Source organism: Neoarius graeffei, chromosome 24 (assembly GCF_027579695.1).
Source record: "Neoarius graeffei isolate fNeoGra1 chromosome 24, fNeoGra1.pri, whole genome shotgun sequence".
Classification (NCBI taxonomy): domain Eukaryota; kingdom Metazoa; phylum Chordata; class Actinopteri; order Siluriformes; family Ariidae; genus Neoarius; species Neoarius graeffei.
The window spans coordinates 57,128,858-57,149,585 of NC_083592.1; the positions used below are offsets into that span (position 1 = coordinate 57,128,858).

Consider the following 20,728-nt stretch of genomic DNA (forward strand, 5'->3'; position numbering starts at 1 on the left):
AACCGCGCACCGCCCGTGCGCTTTCCAAAAACAATCCCGCCAGCAAAAATAGAAAAAAAAAAGTAGCGATCTCACCTCTTCAGATGTTGGTTTAAGTCCGACAATACATTCCTCAAAAAGGGCGTAGAAGAACAAAGTAATCCATCAACGTGTAGCATTCTGGAGGATATCAGAATGTTGGCGTACCGACTTCCATCTACCCCCATTCATTCCTCTTTCCGCGTCTTTCGTTTTATGCTACTGATTAATAATCAAAACTTTATGTGGCTAATGCTACAGAAGAAGGGGTTCATGCGCATGTGTCTACTTCTATTGTTCTGGTGTCTCTGATGGGACCGTCTTACAGCGCACGTAGAGGTGTGGCATGTGTATTGCATTGTTTTCAGCAAGCATTGCGTTGCCATATGAACCTGATATTTTACTGATCCGTTGCCCATGTGGAAGCGATATTTAAAAAAAAAAAAATCTCGTTGCCGTGTGGATGTAGCCTGAGTGGAGTCTTACCAATTGACGATTGAAGTTCAAGGTTGTACCCGTCGTCTCCTTGATAGTTCTTCTACATGTGGAGCAGTGCATTTTTTCCCACTGCACGAGAAGTCTGTATAAGCAAAGCAGACAATCCTAGGGGCGTCTCTCCAGGCATTTTAGCGCCATTAATGTTAGTTTGTTCCTGAACATGACGCATGAACAGGTGTATGTGCTTCTCTTGCATGAAATTAGTATAAAAATTAATGTAGATATAAATATGCCAAATTATTATGGTATGTTACAAAAAATAAAGAAAAAAAATCAGTGTCCTCCTCTCCAATTTACGAGTCTGAATGCAGTTAATGCACGAGTCCGAGTCTAAGTCACAAGTCCTTAAAATTAAGGCACGAGTCGGACTCGAGTACTACAAACCTGCATTCTAATGCAGTATCATTCACAGAGTGTTGTATGGTGTCTCGCTCCACATAATCTAACTGTAATGATAAACTCAGCCAATCCACCCAGGGTGTTTCCCTGCATCGCAGCACAGTGTTCCTGGGATACGCTCTGGATCCTCTGTGAATGAATATTAAACTCTGGTTACGAGTGGACAAAATTCCCTAAAACATTTATGTAAGAAATCACACTGGGAATTGGCTTCCTTCATTCATCTTTGATGTTTTATTTATTGTCTTTTGTTCCTGCAAAATGTTCCTCATGCGATCGGTCTCTCTCTCACTCACTCACACACACTTTGTCTCTCAGAATGGCCTGATTCAGATCTTTGAGCTGCCTCAGTCTCCCAGGAGGAGCTGAAATGCCCTGTCTCAGGCGTTTGTTAAAAAAAGTGCTGATCAGGTGGTGATGCAACAGCATTAGTGCCCCCTTGTTCAACAATCACTCCCTCTGATTTGTCTTTTTAATAATCATGACTCAAAACCTGATTTATGGAGATGTAAATTTACTGGTGTGTGTGTGTGTGAGATCGATCCTTAGCCCACACTGGAACATGTACAGGGTCAAGGAGTTGAAAACCTCGTTATCTCATTCCATATTCAGCCACTGCGGCAGAGACACACACACACACACACACACACTGTACATCCTGAGACTGCAGCAGTGGATCACATCTCCACCTGACATCAGAATCATCACTTTGCCCCAGCTACACTACACACACACGTCTGAGAACTACGGTATCTAGAGCCCTAAAGTGTTCTGGTTGTCCTGCTGGGAGAACCCATAAAGGTTCTCTGTGGAACCATACAACATTCAGTAAAGGTTTAAAAGAACAGAACCCTTGTGAAAGTGCAGTAATGCTCCCTCCTCGGGTTATTTCCTGATGAATGATGGACAGATAGAGGTGCTCATTCCTCCTCTCATCCTTTCTCTCCCCCCTCCCTCTCTCTCTCTCTGTATATATATAAAGCACGCGCTCTTTCTCTCCTCTTCATTCTCTCTCTGGGTTGGTTTTTCTCCTCCGCATCATGAGTTGCCATAGCGACGTTTACTCCACGAACTCGTACCGGAAGTTCTTCGGGGACTCCTCTCGCGTGCTCGCGGCTCCGCTCCGGTCCTCAGCGGGTTACGGGGTTCACGGAGCCGGTTACCGGAGCCGCGTGTCCTCCTCGGCGCCGGACGCGGATCTCGCGCGCACAGCGGCGTCGGCCACCGAGCTGAAGATCGTGCGCACCAACGAGAAGGAGCAGCTGCAGGGCCTCAACGACCGCTTCGCCGCCTTCATCGAGCGCGTGCGCGAGCTCGAGCAGCACAACCGGGCGCTCGAGACCGAGGCCGAGTCCCTGCGCCGCAGCCTGGGCTCCGAACCCGCGCGCCTGCGGGACCTCTACGAGCGCGAGCTACGTGAGCTGCGCGAGCGCGCCGACCAGCTGGAGCGCGACCGGAGCCGCGCGCAGCTCGAGAACGCGCACATGGACGAGGCGCTCGCGCGCGTCCAGGAGAAGCTGCACGAGGAGAGGCGCCTGCGCGACGAGGCCGAGAGAGAGCTGCAGCGCTGCCGCAGGGAGGCGGAGCAAGGAGCGCTGCAGCAGCTCGAGCTCCAGAAGAGGGTGGAGTCTCTGCTGCACGAGATCGAGTTCGCGCGGAAAGTGCACGACGAAGAAGTGCGCGAGCTGCAGGCGTCACTGCAAGCCTCTCAGGTGCTGCTGACAACATCTCATCATCTCATCTCATCATCTCATCTCATCATCTCATCTCATCTCATCATCTCATCTCATCTCATCATCTCATCTCATCATCTCATCATCTCATCTCATCTCATCTCATCATCTCATCTCATCATCTCATCTCATCTCATCATCTCATCTCATCATCTCATCTCATCATCTCATCTCATCATCTCATCATCTCATCTCATCATCTCATCTCATCATCTCATCTCATCATCTCATCATCTCATCTCATCATCTCATCTCATCATCTCATCATCTCATCTCATCATCTCATCTCATCATCTCATCTCATCATCTCATCATCTCATCTCATCATCTCATCATCTCATCTCATCTCATATCTCATCTCATCTCCTCATCTCATCTCATCATCTCATCTCCTCATCTCATCTCATCATCTCATCTCCTCATCTCATCTCATCTCATCTCATCTCATATCTCATCTCCTCATCTCATCTCATCATCTCATCTCCTCATCTCATCTCATCTCATCTCATCTCATCTCATCTCATTATCTGTAGCCACTTTATCCTGTTCTACAGGGTCGCAGGCGAGCTGGAGCCTATCCCAGCTGACGACGGGCGAAAGGCGGGGTTCACCCTGGACAAGTCGCCAGGTCATCACAGGGCTGACACATAGACACAGACAACCATTCACACTCACATTCACACCTACGCTCAATTTAGAGTCACCAGTTAACCTAACCTGCATGTCTTTGGACTGTGGGGGAAACCGGAGCACCCAGAGGAAACCCACGCAGACACGGGGAGAACATGCAAACTCCGCACAGAAAGGCCCTCGCCGGCCACGGGGCTCGATCCCGGACCTTCTTGCTGTGAGGCGACAGCGCTAACCACTACACCACCGTGCCGACATAATTATATATATATATATATATATATATATATATATATAAAATAATTATTAATAATAACTTTTTGTGGTGTAGTGGTTATTATTGTCGCCTCACAGCAAGAAGGTTCTGGGTTCGAGCCCAGTGGCCAGCGAGGGCCTTTCTGTGCAGAGTTTGCATGTCCGCGTGGGTTTCCTCCGGGTGCTCTGGTTTCCCCCACAGTCCAAAGACATGCAGGTTAGGTTAACTGGTGACTCTAAATTGAGCGTAGGTGTGAATGTGAGTGTGAATGGTTGTCTGTGTCTATGTGTCAGCTCTGTGATGATCTGGCGACTTGTCCAGGGTGTACCCCGCCTCTCGCCCGTAGTCAGCTGGGATAGGATCAAGCTCGCCTGCAACCCTGTAGAACAGGATAAGCGGCTACAGATAATGGATGGATGAATTTTCTTGTAATATTAATAATATTAATCTTTTTTAACTTTCAATAACCATCATATTTTTCAATATTGCTAATAATAATAATAATAATAATACACAGGATATTTATTATAATCCCTAAAACAGTGCTATAAAACATGTTATTTGACTCTGCAGTGCTGATGAAATACTAAATGAAGACCTAAAGATTTATTTGAAGGTCTGTAAGTGGTGTTTGTGTTCATTCTGGAGCAGAGTGAGGTGTTAAATTCAGCAGTCAGTGATTCAGCACTGCGGATTCTGCTGTGTGCTGAAGCTCTTTGGCAGCAGCAGCGTCTCTCGTGGGGCGTGTGGACCTGAATCAGCACTCTGTAGTGCACGTAGTTGCACACATCTCACCTCTCTGCACCATCACGCAGCTCACGTCCACTGCAGAACCACACACACACCTACATTTCATTAAACGTCAGCACACATACTTATAAACACACTGCCCAGTCTCTGATGTACATTATTTACAACATTTATACTTAATAATATTATTAAGGACATTCATAACCGGGTAGAAGATTATTCCATAAGAGAGTTTACGTTTTATTACACATTAAGTTCAATTACTGCATCAATAATTGTATTGTGAGCCAAGAACATCGAAAGTTTCCCCAAATATATAATAATAAATTCTTGTCATGTTTAATACATGCTGGAGAAAATGACTAAAATGGGCTAGAAGCATTTATACACATTTACCTTCATTAAAAACTATAAATATATTTGATTATGTAAATATAAAATGTCCTCCTGCCATCCCGAAAGTCTCTCATGTCACTGATATTAGCTAGGATTAGCTAACGGACAGCAAATTGCTAATAAACTAGTTTATATTTGTATCGAGGTTTTACATTATTTTTGATTTGCATGGTTATTTTTCAGTCACTTTTTATACGATATCCATCACTGTAAAAAAAAAAGCCATCTTAACAAGCACAGTTTGTTAATTGCTAATATTAGCTACGTTAGCTCGTTAGTTTAGTTCATGATTCCCAGCTTCAGTGGATAGAATTCTTCAGGCACCACGTTTCCATTCTCTAATAATTTACACATCAGATACGATTTGTTCAAAGTGAGTTAATTTAGTGACATCACAATTGAAGTTCTTGTTTAGCCACACCCAAAAATCAGTTGTAAACAGAAGCATTGATAAAGTTTGCATTTTAATCCCAAGTAGATTAATGTCTTTAATGTTAGATAAATTAGCGAGTTGGATAACAAACATTTATAACAGAGCCTTGATTTACATTGTTGTTTTCATGAATTATAATACAATATCCCAAACTGTAAATAAATACACTATATCATCACCTTATATCGCAACCACAGTTTGTTTGTTGCTAATATTAGCTGTGTTAGCCAGTTTAGCACACAGATTCCCAGCTTCGGTGGCTAGAAGTCTTCAGGTACCACTTTTTCATCATCTTTTAATTTGCATATTGGATATGATCGGTTTAAGACATGATCTTATTGAGTGACAAACTGAGCTCATGAGAAGCCATGCCCCAAATCAGAGTTATAGATTAAATTAGATTAGATTAGATAGAACTTTATTGATCCCTTTGGGAGGATTCCCTCAGGGAAATTAAAATTCCAGCAGCATCATTACAGATAAAAAGAGAATAGAAAATAGAGAAAACTTCTAGATAAATTAAATTAACTATTTACATATACAAATATAAAAAAAATAAGATATGGGAAAAGAAAAAAGAAAAAGGAAAAAAAAGTCCAGCAGGAGAGGTATTGCACATTATATTGCATATTGTCCAGTATTGCTTTTTGTCAGACTAGGCTACTGCTCCTTCCCATCCTTTGTCCTCCTGTTACCCCTCCTCCCCTCAGAGAGGACTTGTACAGTCTGATGGCGTGAAGGACAACGGAGTTTTTGAGTCTGTTCGTCCTGCACTTGGGAAGGAGCATTCTGTCACTGAACAGGCTCCTCTGGTTGCTGATGATGGTGTGCAGAGGGTGACTGGCATCATCCATGATGTTCAGTAGTTTGTCCATAGTCCTCTTCTCTGCCACCATCACCAGAGAGTCCAGCTTCATGCCGACCACAGAGCTGGCCTGCCTGACCAGTTTGTCCAGCCTGGATGTGTCCTTCTTGGATGTGCTGCACCCCCAGCACACCATGGTGTAAAACAGGACACTGGCGACCATGGACTGATAGAATATCTACAGGAGTTTCCTGCAGATGTTAAAGGACCGCAGCCTCCTCAGGAAGTATAGCCTGCTCTGTCCCTTCCTGTACAAGTGGTTGGTGTTGCAAGTCCAGTCCAGCTTGCTGTCCAGCCACAGCCCGAGGTACTTGTAGGAATCCACAGCCTCCACCTCGACTCCCCAATCAGAACTGGTCGTGACCTTGGTCTGGACCTCCCAAAGTCAATGACCAGCTCCTTGGTCTTTGAGGTGTTGAGCTGCAGATGGTTCCTGTTGCACCAGATGGCAAAGTCCCTCACCAGACTCCTATACTCCTCCTCTCTGTCATCCCTGATACAGCCAACAGTGGCTGTGCCATTGGCGAACTTCTGAATGTGACACAGCTCTGAGTTGTAGCAGAAGTCTGCGGTGTACAGGGTGAAGAGAAGAGGGGCAGCACTGTGCCCTGGGGTGCTCCGGTGCTGCTAATCACTGTGTCAGACGTGATGTCCTTCAGCCTGACGTACTGCGGCCTGTCGGTGAGGTAGCTGGAGATCCAGGTGACCAGGCAGGGGTCCACTCGCATCCTATTCAGTTTGTCCTGAAGCAAAAGGGGCTGGATGGTGTTGAAGACACTCGAGAAGTCCAAGAAGAGAATCCTCACTGTGCCATTTCCCTTATCCAGATGCGAGTGGGCTCAGTGTAGCAGGTAGAGGATGGCATCTTCCACACCAACACCTGCCCGGTACACAAACTGCAGATAGTCCTGGGCATGTTGCACCTGGGGTCTAAGGAGGCTGAGGAAGAGCTGCTCCAATGTCTTCATCAGATGTGAAGTGAGTGCCACCGGTCGGAAGTCGTTCAGCTCGCTGGGCCAGTTCTTCTCGGGAACTGGAATGATGCATGATGTCTTCCAGAGGGTTGGCACTCTCCCCAGCTGCAGGCTGAGGTTGAAGATGCGTTGGAGTGGTTCACCCAGTTCAGCAGCGCAGGTCTTCAGTAGCCGGGGACACACTTTGTCCCGGCCTGCTGCTTTCCTGGGGTGAAGCTTCATCAGTTGACCTCTGACTTGGTCTGCAGTAATGCATGGAGGAGTCTCCATTGAGGTGGGGGAGGAGGGGGCTGCTGCGATGACTGGGGGGAGGTGTGTTGAGAGAAGAAGGAGAGATGGCTGCAGTGAGGGGGAAGGTGGGGGGGATGTGGGCTGGTTGAACTGGTTGAAGAAGTAATTCAGCTCATTCGCCCTCTCCACTGTCCCCTCAATGACTCTGGTCTTTGTGTTGTGGCCTGTGATGATTTTCACACCTTCCCAGACCTTCCTCATGCTGTTCTCATTCAGCTTCTGCTTCACCTTTCTCCTGTAGCTGTCCTTAGCTTCCCTCACACAGCGTTTCACCTCCTGCTGTGCTGCTTTCATTGCCTCCCTGCTCCTGAAGGCGGCCTTCTTCCTGTTGAGGACAGCTTTGACTCCGTGTTACCCATGGCTTGTTATTCGGGTAACACCATACAGTCTTAGCGGGGGAGACCACGTCTGCACAGAAGTTGAGGTAATCCGTCAGACAGTGTGTCAGCCCCTCTATGTCCTCACAGTGTGGGCTAAGCAGCACATCCCAATCCGTGATGTCATAACAGTCTCTGAGGGCATCTTCCATTTCAGGGGACCACCTCCTGATGGAGCTAATTGTTGCAGGCTGCCTTTGGACCAGGGGGGTGTACTTCGGCTGTAGATGAACCAGGTTGTGGTCAGACTTCCCTGGTGGGGGGAGGGGTGTGACTCTGTATGCATCCCTCACATTAGCGTACAGCAAGTCAATTGTCCTGTTGTTCCTTGTTGAACAGTTCACAACCTGGTAAAAAGCAGCCAAAGTAGAGTCTGCTTTAAAAAATCTAAATTGTATTTTGACAATTTAACCACAACTATAACTTACATGATCAGAATCAGCAGCAGGAGGAGTTAACCTTATTAACATGAAAGTCATTGTAATGTTTAAAACCCACTTTCAAAGCGAGAGCAGCTGGAAATCTTACTTGAGTTGGGACTGAGAACATGACACGCTAGGTTACGTTGTTACATCATAAGATAGAAGAGCCAATCATGTTCCGATATGTAAATTCAGGCATTGCAACACCAGTAAGGGGACAGAGTACATCAGGCATGTGGGCGGATGTTTGGACAATTGGGGTGTGTCTCATTAACATAGTGTGATTGTTAAAATCTATATTTCTTTATGAGGGTTAAAGGTTTTTTTGTGGAAACATCACATCATGAAAGTAATTATTCTTTCAGAAAGTTTGTCCTGATACTTTAATTACCTAATCAGTAATGAAATCCATAATGAACTACTCTCTCCAAAACAAATGATTTATAAATAAAGCTGAAGTTTGTAAAAATGTAAAGCGTTTCTAGATCTTAAATAATCGCTAAGTTTTAAAGATACTGTAGAAAAAGTTTGACTTGTGTACTGAATCTCACTAATTTTCCCATTTTCAGGCTTCTATTTATATTTTTCTGGCCTGGAAATTAGCTCCACCCCCTTTTGCTTAAAGGTCAATGCAACAAGGCTTATAGTTTTATCAGAGTGGGAGGAGTTAATTTGGGTGGAGATAAATAAGTTAGAATTGCTAACCTCACAGCCAGCAGAGGGCGCTAAACATTACTGACTGCTCCTTTAAACGCATTCCCTTTATTTATTTATTTATTTTTAATTTCAGATATGTGTGGAGATGGATTTGAGTAAACCGGATCTCACTGTGGCTCTGAAAGACATCCGGGCGCAGTACGAGATTTTGTCCTCACGTAACCAGCAGCAGGCGGAGGAGTGGTACCGCGCCAAGTTTGCAGGCATGACCGAGGTGACGGCACGCGACACCGACGCCATCAGACAGACCAGAGACGAGCTGAGCTCATGCCGGCGCCAGGTTCAGGCGCGTGCACTGGAGATCGAAGCCCTGCGCAGTCACAACGAGGCACTCGAGCGGCAGCTGGCCGAGATGGAGGATCGGCACAGCACTGAGATCGGAGAGCTGCAGGTGAGAGCGAGACAGCCAAATTTTGCACATTTAGTTACAGTACTGTGCAAAAGTCTTGGCCCCCATTTTTTTCATACAAACTTTGTTATAGATTTCCATTTTATGACTAATACATTATCAAGTCAAAACATTATAAAAACATTTTAGAGTCCAAATGTTTGTTTTTTTTTCCAGTACAAAATTAAATGTTACAGAAAAAAAAGTTTGTATCTGAGCAGTATATTCCATAAGAGAGCACTTTTCAGATTAAAAAAGAAAACATAATGAAGGCTGCTGGGTTTCGGTGTAAAATGAAGAAGTGAGTGTGACAGTCAAAGTGTCCAGAAGAACTGGGGCTGGTTCTGTAAGATGCTCAGGAAAACCTACAGATCATTTCCACATAAAACCGCACTCACTGGAGCTCAGACTACTATTTTTTTTTTTTTGAAGCAAAGGATTGTCTCACACTAAATATTGACTTTGTTTCATTTATTACAGCTTACTGATTACTGTTTATAGTATTTTTTTAATGTAGAAACATTTCATTTCATTATTTTTTCAAGCAATTTTTGGTTGACAGTATTTCTTTACATGTGTGTAGATAGAACGTTAAGTAAACATAGTGAATAATAATTATTGTAGCGTAACCACTATCGTATTTATTCATGTTATTTAAATAATTATATTAAATTAATAAAATACATTCAACATATTGTAGATTTAACTCGCATACATCTATTTATACTTAAATACAAATGTAATGTATAAAAATTATATCAGTTTAAATAAAAAAAATTGAACAGTACATAGGACATTTAAAAATAAAAAAGCTTAATATATTAAAAATAAGGTAGATTTTAATTTAATTTATTATATTAACAAATACCATTTTGTTTAGCTTGAGAGTTAAATCAAAATGATTAAAAACAAAATATTGTTTAATGTTACATGATAAAATTGATTTAAAAATTGAAATGTACCAATCAATAAATAAATATTTTTAGATGATACCCAATATAAAATAAACCGTGTTTTCAGGCATGCTTTAGTGTGCATAGAATATACTGATTTATTATTATTATTATGTTAGTATTTATATTATTGTCTGAGCCGTAACACTTGAGAGTATGTTGTGTGTCTGGGACAGGAGACGACTGCTCAGCTCGAAGACGCTCTGCATAGCACTAAAGAAGAAATGTCCCGTCACCTGCGTGAGTATCAGGATCTGCTGAATGTCAAGATGGCACTGGACATCGAGATCGCCGCCTACAGGTGACACACATCTCATCTCATCTCATCTCATCTCATCTCATCTCATTATCTCTAGCCGCTTTATCCTTCTACAGGGTCGCAGGCAAGCTGGATCCTATCCCAGCTGACTACGGGCGAAAGGCGGGGTACACCCTGGACAAGTCGCCAGGTCATCACAGGGCTGACACATAGACACAGACAACCATTCACACTCACATTCACACCTACGCTCAATTTAGAGTCACCAGTTAACCTAACCTGCATGTCTTTGGACTGTGGGGGAAACCGGAGCACCCGGAGGAAACCCACGCGGACACGGGGAGAACATGCAAACTCCACACAGAAAGGCCCTCGCCGGCCCCGGAGCTCGAACCCAGGACCTTCTTGCTGTGAGGCGACAGCGCTAACCACTACACCACCGTGCCGCCTTAACTGTAGTCATATGGAGTCTTTTCTTAGTCATTGAATGCCACGCCCATCTCAAGTGAACGTTAATGATCTTGCTGATGGTTCTGTCTCGTGCCTTATTTTCAGTATCACTTTGTCTTTACTGTATGCTAGTTAGCTAAATTGTTTACCTCAGTTAGTTGTTGCCTAGCAACCGTGTTTGCAGGAATTTTTTAAAATTATATCAAAAACATGAGTTTCATTTTAATGTTCCGACGTGGTCATTTTAATGTACATTTATACAGAACATAATATAGAAATCTAAACCTAGCTAGCTCATGTTAGTATAAGATTTAAATACGCGAGCGACCCGTACAGTCTTGGGCTGACTCTGGAGTATGATGGCTAACAGGAACATAAATTAAAATGTATTAAACAGGTAGTTAATTGGCTAGCATGGTACCAAATGGTTGGTATTGAAATCACTGAAAAGCTAATGGGAAAAAAAACAAAGAGCGTGATCATGAACATGTAGTAAAAACAAAACAAAGATTTTCTAGAGACAAATTTTAATGTCTGACCTTCAAATATTTTGCTCTGTCTGTTTACAGGAAGTTGCTGGAGGGTGAAGAGTGCCGTCTTGCTGGCAATGTGGGTGTGGCTTCGATCCAACCTGCCTACACTGCTGTTTCCTATTCAGCAGGGCGCGTTTACACCCTAGGTTCCTACAGGAGGGGCATGGCCAAACCTGAGAGTGAGGAGGAGAAGGAAGAGGAAGAAGTAGAGGAGGAGGAAGAAGGAGAAGAAGAGGAAGAAGAAGAAGCAGCTGAAGAAGAAAAGGAAGAAGAGGTGGAGAAGGAAGAGGAGGGAGGAAAGGATGAGGAAGGAGAGGAGGAAGAACAGGTTGAGGAAGAGAAGGAAGAGAAGAAGAAGAACCAGGAGGTGGTGAAGGAGAAAGAGAAGAGTGAAGACAAAGGGGATGAGGTTAAAACCGAGAGCAATAAAGGAGACAAGAGCAAGTAAAGACACGCCCTCTCCAGCTGTCCACACACACATCTAGACTCTAATCTTATTTACACCTCAATCAATACACCATCATCATCATCATCTTCATCTTCATCTCCATCATCCATTTAGGATGACCACACAGATCTTCACATTAGCTGTATGTACTTCATGCACTGACCACAAATTAGATGTCTGAATGTTCAGACGAGAAGAACCCACCATCATCCATGAGTTTGGGTTAGGATGGTGACCCGGTAAACTGGGATGACCTTTCAACTTAACATGGAAGTAAAAATGTCTTAATGTTAGCTGTAAGTATAATTCTATTAGAACGGAATCTTATCTTTAAAAATATCTTTCAAAATCCGATACGAATTTATCTTATTTATTCCAAGGAACCAACTGTTTCCCCGACAAGTAGTGTTAGCTAGCATACTTTTACTTAGCTAAACTACCTGTAAATAATGTTCCAGAGAAATCACATTTAAAAAAAAATTTAGCTAGAAGTAACATTAATAATTCTGTAGCGGCTCAAAATTCGGTAACGTAATGTTTGCTGTAATGATTTAATCTCATCTTTAAAAATGTATTTTTAATACAAAAAAAAATTGTCTAATTTATTCCAAGAAGTGAAGAAATTCAACCTTGTTAGTGTTAACGTTAGTGAGCATATTTTTGCTCTGCCAAACCATGTTTATATGCTATAATGCCTTATATATAATATAATATACGCAATCTAGTTAATAAAGGAATATCATTTGGAAGCTTCAGTGATTTTTAAGCTGATTTCATCAACGTTAGATCTTTTCTGGTTGGTGCTCTGTCTCAACAGATTCAGTAGACAAGTCTAGAAATTTTGAAATTTGACATAGCATGTCTGTTCCCGTTCAAGTCCATAACCCAGGACGCCCAGTTTGGGTCATGTCGACCCGTTTACTCGATCCAACAATGTGGTCATCTCCAGAAAGTCGACATGGTTCCAACTTCATGGTGCTTTTCAATTTAAACAGCAGTAGCTTCGCTGAGGGAGTCAAAGGGGCGGTTTGGCGAAATATATGATTGGAAGGTCAAATGCCAATCGACAAAGACACATTTGGTATTTAATAGTTACTTCTGTAGTTTTGCATTGAAGATAACTTTTGTGAATTACTTTTATTTCCAATTTTCAGTGACAATTCCGAAGCTGTGGGCGTGGCCTAAACTGTCACTAGTATAACCATGACCATGTTGTTGTCTTGTATGAAACTAGACTCAATTATGCTGAGGGGAAAAATATTCCAGATTTCCAAGATGGCTGCCTCAGAACATTCTAGCGTTCAGAAAGTAAACTGAAGAAAGATGCCAGACACGAAACAACTAAATTTATAATAAATGGATTAGAAATCAGATTTTTTTTTTTTGCCAAATCTTTAAACTCAATGAAAATTTTCATTCTCACTCTCACCTGCCACACATTTCATCACAAACACTCAATCGAGCTCTATATCAGCGCTATTTAAAGGGCTTTGGGAGTGTCGATGTGAGAGCTTGCGTTTCTGCATCGAGTCTATTCAAGAATGAAACATTTAAAGATTTTAAAGCGGTTGCTGCTATTTATCATTTATCAAGTTCATATTTATTAAATAAGGTTTTTTTTAAGCCTCCTGTTGACTTGATCATTTGTAATAAATCGTCGTCACACAAGGACGTTCTTCATGAAGCCACATTGAAAAACAAAACCTGCTGAAAGATTGTTGACATGTTTTTAAGACGCAGCGTTTGGTTTTGACATGTCGAACTCTGCACATGACAGAAAGACAGACAGACAGACAGTCTCCTAGCAACAGCCAGTAGAGAAGGAGAATTACCTCACTGTATCAACACACGCACACATTATGCGTGGCTGACTAACACTTACAACACACCAGTGGTGGCGTTTAAAACTCATCGCCATGAAGTAGCTTTGGCTTTTATTACTGGCAGGCCCACGGAAGGAGGCGTGGCCTCTATACCTGTCAGTGCCAGTAAAAGAGGTGTGGCCTTTGTTCCTCTCAGTGCCATTGAACAGTGAAGGAGGTGTGGCCTCTGTATCTGTCAGTCCCAATGAAGGAGGCATGGCCTTTGTTCCTGTCAGTCACAGTGAAGGAGGTGTGGTCTTTGTTCCTGTCAGTCACAGTGAAAGAAGCATGGCCTTTTTCTCATTGGCTTCAGTAAAGGGGGCGTGGCCTTTGTTTTCATCAGTCATGGTGTATTAGGCATGGCCTTTGTGTCTGTCACTCACAGTGAAGAAGGCGTGGCCTTTGTTCTCATCATTCACGGCGAAGGAGGTGTGGCTTCTATTTCTGTTACTCACAGTAAAGGAGGTATGACCTCTGTACATGTCAGTCCAAGAAAAGGAGGTGTGGCTTCTGTTTTTGTCAGTCCCAGGGGAGGAGGTGTGGCCTTTGTAACTATCAGTTACAGTGAAAGAAGCATGGCCTTTTTCTCAGTGGGATCAGTGAAGGAGGCGTGGCCTTTGTTTTCATCAGTCATGGTGTATTAGGCATGGCCTTTGTGTCTGTCACTCACAGTGAAGAAGGCGCGGCCTTTGTTCTCATCATTCACGGTGAAGGAGGTGTGGCTTCTATTTCTGTCAGTCACAGCAAAGGAGGTGTGGCTTCTATTTCTGTCACTCACAGTAAAGAAGGTATGACCTCTGTACATGTCAGTCCAAGAAAAGGAGGTGTGGCTTCTGTTTTTGTCAGTCCCAGGGGAGGAGGTGTGGCCTTTGTAACTATCAGTTACAGTGAAAGAAGCATGGCCTTTTTCTCAGTGGAATCAGTGAAGGAGGCGTGGCCTTTGTTTTCATCAGTCATGGTGTAGTAAGCATGGCCTTTGTGTCTGTCACTCACAGTGAAGGAGGCGTGGCCTTTGTTCTCATCATTCACAGCAAAGGAGGTGTGGCTTTTATTTCTGGCAGTCACAGCAAAGGAGGTGTGGCTTCTATTTCTGTCAGTCACAGCAAAGGAGGTGTGGCTTCTATTTCTGTCAGTCACGGCAAAGGAGGCGTGGCTTCTATTTCTGTCAGTCACAGTAAAAAAGGTGTGGCTTCTATTTCTGTCACTCACAGTAAAGGAGGTATGACCTCTGTACATGTCAGTCCAAGAAAAGGAGGTGTGGCTTCTGTTTTTATCAGTCCCAGGGGAGGAGGTGTGGCCTTTGTAACTATCAGTCACAGTGAAAGAAGCATGACATTTTTCTCAGTGGTATCAGTGAAGGAGGCGTGGCCTTTGTTTTCATCAGTCATGGTGTAGTCGGCATGGCCTTTGTGTCTGTCACTCACAGTGAAGGAGGCGTGGCTTCTATTTGTGTCAGTCACAGCAAAGGAGGTGTGGCTTCTATACATGTCAGTCCAAGAAAAGAAGGTGTGTCTTTTGTTTTTGTCAATCCCAGGAGAGGAGGTGTGGCCTTTTTTCCTTCAGGCTGAGTGGAGGAGGTGTGGTCTTTGTAACTGTCAGTTACGGTGAAGGAGGTGTGGCCTTACTTCGTACTTTTTCACATCAGATTGAACAGTTTGCACAAATCAATAGATGTCACACGAAATCCGTCATATGGTGTCACATTCCATCACTGCTTTCAACGTCTGAGTCGACAGGAGGCTGTTTCTCTGCATGGTCTAACTTTTAGAGCTCGCTGTAAGATGACAGAATGGAACAATTTTGCTTGTTGTGTGTAAATAAAGAGATGAAGTGTATCGTGGAATTGCCTTAATGCTGAATGGAATGCAGTTTCACTGTCCCACTGGATCAGAAGAGCTTTCAGTCTTCCACTGAGAACGAAAGAGCTGCTCATTTCTCTCAAAGCCAAATAAAGCTGTTTATCAACCAACATCATTCTGTGTATGTGATGATTTTATACCTGGAGGATTGTGTGTGTAGTCGATCACAATACTGTTAATGAGTGTTTTAATGAATAAATCTGATTAATGTCCTCAGCTGTTAACTGCAAATCTGCAAATATACTCTGGCAAGTCTGCAAATATGTACTCACTGGCCACTTTATTAGGTACACCCATATATCCACCTGTTGTGTTTTGTGCAGTTCTGTAATCAGCCGATCCCTCGACAGCAGCACGATGCATCAAATCACACAGATGCAAATCAAGAGCTTCAGTTAATGTTCACAATGTTCAAACATCAGAACGGGAAAAACTGTGATCTCAAAGTGTGACTTACTTTCACAGTGGCATGGGCCACATCCATGAGCCAGATGGACTGGTTTGAGTAGTTCAGAAACTGCAGCCTATCCCAGCTGACTATGGGTGAGAGGTGGGCTGACACAGAGATGAACAACCATTCACATTCACACCTACGGTCAATTTAGAGTCACCAGTTAACCTAACCTGCATGTCTTTGGACTGTGGGGGAAACCGGAGCACCCGGAGGAAACCCACACAGACATGGGGAGAACATGCAAATGCCGCACAGAAAGGCCCTCGCCAGCCGCTGGGCTCGAACCCAGGACCTTCTTGCTGTGAGGCGACAGCGCTAACCACTACACCACCATGCAGCCTGCTGATAATCAGTTACAGAATATCTTACAATATTTAGCATTTTATTATTGTGGGCCTTCATCATTTTCATTAGCGCTATGTTTTGTTTAAAGGGACGTTCCCTAAGTAGGCAGTTCCTGAAATAAAGTTGAGAGGATCAACAGTTTCCTTCAGCGTATCCATAATCTGTCTGATTTATTAATCAACTCTCAGAAAAACAGGTTCCTTGAGGGTTCCTTGGATCGTTAAGTTGAAGGAAACACAGTGCTACAACAAACCTTTAAAAATTCAATTTTGCCGTTTCAGACTTGGCAAACAGACACGGATTCTGATTTGTCAAATGGATTCAGACTCTGATCCAGACTTTGCAAATGGACTTGGACTCTGATTCAGACATGACAAAGAGACTTGGACCCTGAATTGGAATCAGATAGTGACTCTGACTTCGCGAAATAAATCAGACTTTCATTCAGGTTCAGAAAATGGATTCACACTCTGATTTGGATGTAGCAAAAGGACACAGACTCTAAGGGTGTTTTCACACCTGGTCCCCTTTAAAGGAACCAGACTCAGTCCTCTTTAAGTGGACCAAAAAGTGGACCAACAGAAAAAGAACTCAGTTCTTTTTGTGTTCACACTGTGAATTTATTACAAAGAGGACTGGGTTCTCTTTCTGGTCCAGTTAAGCTTTGATGGGGCCTCAGTCCTCTTTCTGTTCACACCAGGTCCTCTAGAGCCCTCAGACCCCCAGTGCATGGAATTCTGGGTAATTTTCTCTTGAATCAAAATGTCTGCTGCCATGCTTGCCCTGCTGTAGTCTTTCATCAAAATAGTGCGGATTAAGGAAAATAAATGTATTTTATATATATATATATATATATATATATATATATATATATATATATATATATATATATCTTTATTTATTTATAATATAGTTATATTATTGTGGCCGACTCGTCAGTCAGTAAGTTCAGAGAACTGTATTTATATATATATATATATATATATATATATATATATATATATATATATATATATATAATATAGTTATATTATTGTGGCCGACTCGTCAGTCAGTAAGTTCAGAGAACTGTAAAGCGGCTGTGGAAAGTTCCAAAAGGAAGTTGAGTTTCCCTGCTACAGTCACGTGACCAACTACAGCAAACGAAGAAGGTTAAACTACAGTGAAAAAGGTGAAGTGAACCCAGTGTGCTTTTTGTTCACAATGCGCAGATTAGGCGAACCGTACCGTTGATTTTTAGCGAACCGTACTGAGACCACCTCCTGAGGTGGTCTCAGTTCGGTTCACTTTAAAGGGGTCTGGGTACGGTTGGAGTGTTCACATATGCGCAAAAATGCCGAGTCATCGATCTGAGTTCGGTTAGATGGCTGAAAGGGACCAAGTGTGAAAACACCCTTAATCTCACTTAACGTATGGACTCGTATTTGGACTCAGCAAACAGACTTAGCCTCTGATTCTCTGATTGGACACTTTCTCGGCCAACAGACTCTGATTCTGACTCACCTAACAGACTCTGATTCGGATTCTGACTCAGCAAACAGACTTTGAATTTGACTTTGACTCAGACTTTGATTCGAAATTAGCAAACAAACTCAGGCTTTGATCTGCCAAATGGACTTGGACTCTGATTCTGCCTCAGCAAACAGACTCTCATTCTGACTTGAGGAACGGACTCAGGCTTCGATTCTGACTCACCAAACAGGCTCTGAATCTAATTCTGACTCAGCAGATAGACCCAGATTCTGATTCAGACTCTATGTATTCTGGGTTTTACAAGCTGTGTATGGTGGTATTATTGCTTTTTTTTTTTAAACAACTTTGTAATTAGAGTCAGTTAATAAAGATGACCTTATAGACTCTCCTAGGGTGTTGGAAATGTGTGTTTTCTTTCCTTTAAGACATAATTTCCTTTGTTTTTGTATGACACCCAACATCCCCCCCACACACACTAAGAGACATGCTGCTATATATAGACGTCTGCATTGCAGATGTCCTACAAACCAACACACACACACCCTACACTACTATAAACCCACAGTTGATCATATTATATATTCTTTATTACAGTGTACCTTTAGCTGCTGTGTAAATATGCAGCTGACTGAATTAATGTGTATGGATGAAATGCAGAGACAATTATAGAACTGATTAAAAGGTGATAATTGGAATATACATCTGGATAACATTATGTTGGAGAAGTCAGCGGTGCATGCTGTAATGTGCAGAAACACTGCAGAGGAGCTGGACTAACACTGCCGCATGCAGGGGTAGTGATTTATCCCCGGGTCAGCTGTGAATGTTGTATACTTGTGTGTGTAAAGCATTAGGAGCTGTGTACTGCACGTGATAGATTTACTTACAATAGTGTATTCACTGAAAACAAGGTTTGCAAATGATGTGTCACAGAGACATGACACTAATATTCTGCGTCATAAATTGTAAATTAGTTTAATGTAATAACCAGTAGTGCTATTTTATTTAATTCTATCTGTTTCTAACAGACCGTTGATTAATAGTGCAGCTGTATATCACATCAATGTGCTCCTTTACTCATAATACATTTGGTCACCAACACTGGGGGCTACTGTATGATTCATTCTCCAGTAGGGATGATATCGAACTCTTCATTCTCCCCTAAAGAGCACTATTAAATGATTCATTCACCAACTGCTTTGTTCCACATCAAAGATAGCTACTGACATCTTCATTCACCTCCAGATGGCGCTCTTGGAAACTTGATTTCACTAACACCTTGTTACAAAGGGTGCTAGTGAAGCTTCATTCACCAACAGCTTCATTCCTCAACAAAGCTCATAACTAAATGCTTCATTCTCCAAAACAGGGCACTACTGAATGCTTCACTTCGCTAACACTGTGTTGTTCACCAGCAAAGGATGCTATTGATTCACCAACAGAGGGCGCTACTGAATGTTTCATTTCACAAAAAACATTGTTCGCCGACAGAAAGAGCTAAAAATGCTTCATTCACCAACAGAGGGCGCTATTGAATGCGCTAATTCACCAATACCTTTGTACACCAGCAGAGGGAGCTATTAAATGCTTCATTCACCAACAAAGCTCATAACTAAATGCTTCATTCTCCAAAACAGGGCACTACTGAATGCTTCACTTCATCAACACTGTATGTTGACCAACAAAGGGTGCTATTGATGTATGATTCACCAACAGAGGGCGCTATTAATGGTTTAATTTCAGAAACAGCATTGTTCACCAGCAGAAACAGCTACAAAATCCTTCATTCACCAACAGAGGTAAATACTGAAAAGCTTCATTTCACTAATACCTTTGCACGCCAACAGAGGGCGGTATTGAAAAGCTTCATTTTGCAAACAACATTATCAGGGCCGCTGACAGCTTTGGCTGGGCCCGGGACAAAATGCTCTGAATGGGCCCCCCCTAACAACCCCCTCTTATCCCAGTCTCTACTCACTCCAACCCTTAAATGACAGGTATTCAAAAACCATTCAACCGGTCAACAACCATTTCATTTTAGCATTTCAACATTTTTACAGTTTTAACATTTCCTTAGTCTGCAACTATTCAGGTGCGAAATGCAATGCGCCGGACTTTTGTTGTGCGTGCGTGCGTACTGTCCAGTGTGAAAAGCAGAGAAGAACACACCGCTCGAGAAACGGCGGGATATGATTGCAGGCTAATGTGAATATTCTTAGCTTCAATCAGATATATGAAACACAATGTTATTAAGCCGTTGTGGTTATGAAATGATTCAGTGCCCTGTGCGTTTGATATGGTGTTCAGTGTGACTTGCTCTCCCCTCGTTTGTAACATGAATTGCGTGCGGCGCGTGCCTTGGTTGGGGTTACTTTACGGGGCTGGAAAAAGTTGGCTGTGTCTTACCTGGCTCAGCTGCCCCACTGCCTTTGCTAGTACCTGCTGCATCATCCCAATCTTTTTTAAAATATTTATGCAGTGAGCCCCTGAGTCTCTTGGTTTCTTCCTCTCTTTTTCTCTTTTCTTTTCTGTGCTCCTGACTTGTGCATGTTGGCAAATGGCACGCACGCTGATTGTCGAAGCGCTATGATCGAACGATGTCGTTTTTTTCCCCTTAATCAAAGAGTCAGACCAAACCATTTTTGCATTAGGGGTGGTAGGGGGTTCTTGACGACTTTTTCAAAGACAATAAAGGCAAAAGATCTAGAAATCATTTATTGAATGCAAATATAGCACATTTCTCCCCAAATCAACACATTTTGAAATTAAATAAAATAATCTCAACTTCATGAGAGCCCAGTTCTGGGCCCCCCCATTCCTGGGCCCGGGACAACATACCCGTTTGTCCCCCCCTGTCGGCGGGCCTGAACATTATTCACCAACAGAAAGCGCTATTAAACGCTTCATTCACTAACAGAGAGCGCTATTGAAAGGCTTCATTTCAT

At 42.9% G+C, this 20,728-nt stretch overlaps 1 protein-coding gene across 1 annotated transcript; it reads left to right on the forward strand.

Moving 5' to 3' along the window:
• Positions 1-1,955: 1,955 nt before the first annotated feature.
• Positions 1,956-12,201, forward strand: neff1 (neuronal intermediate filament family member 1). The gene is made up of 4 exons (XM_060907518.1): positions 1,956-2,627; positions 8,833-9,150; positions 10,277-10,401; positions 11,379-12,201. The coding sequence occupies exons 1-4, from the start codon at positions 1,956-1,958 to the stop codon at positions 11,788-11,790; spliced, it is 1,527 nt and encodes a 508-aa protein (XP_060763501.1). The 3' UTR covers positions 11,791-12,201.
• Positions 12,202-20,728: the final 8,527 nt, after the last annotated feature.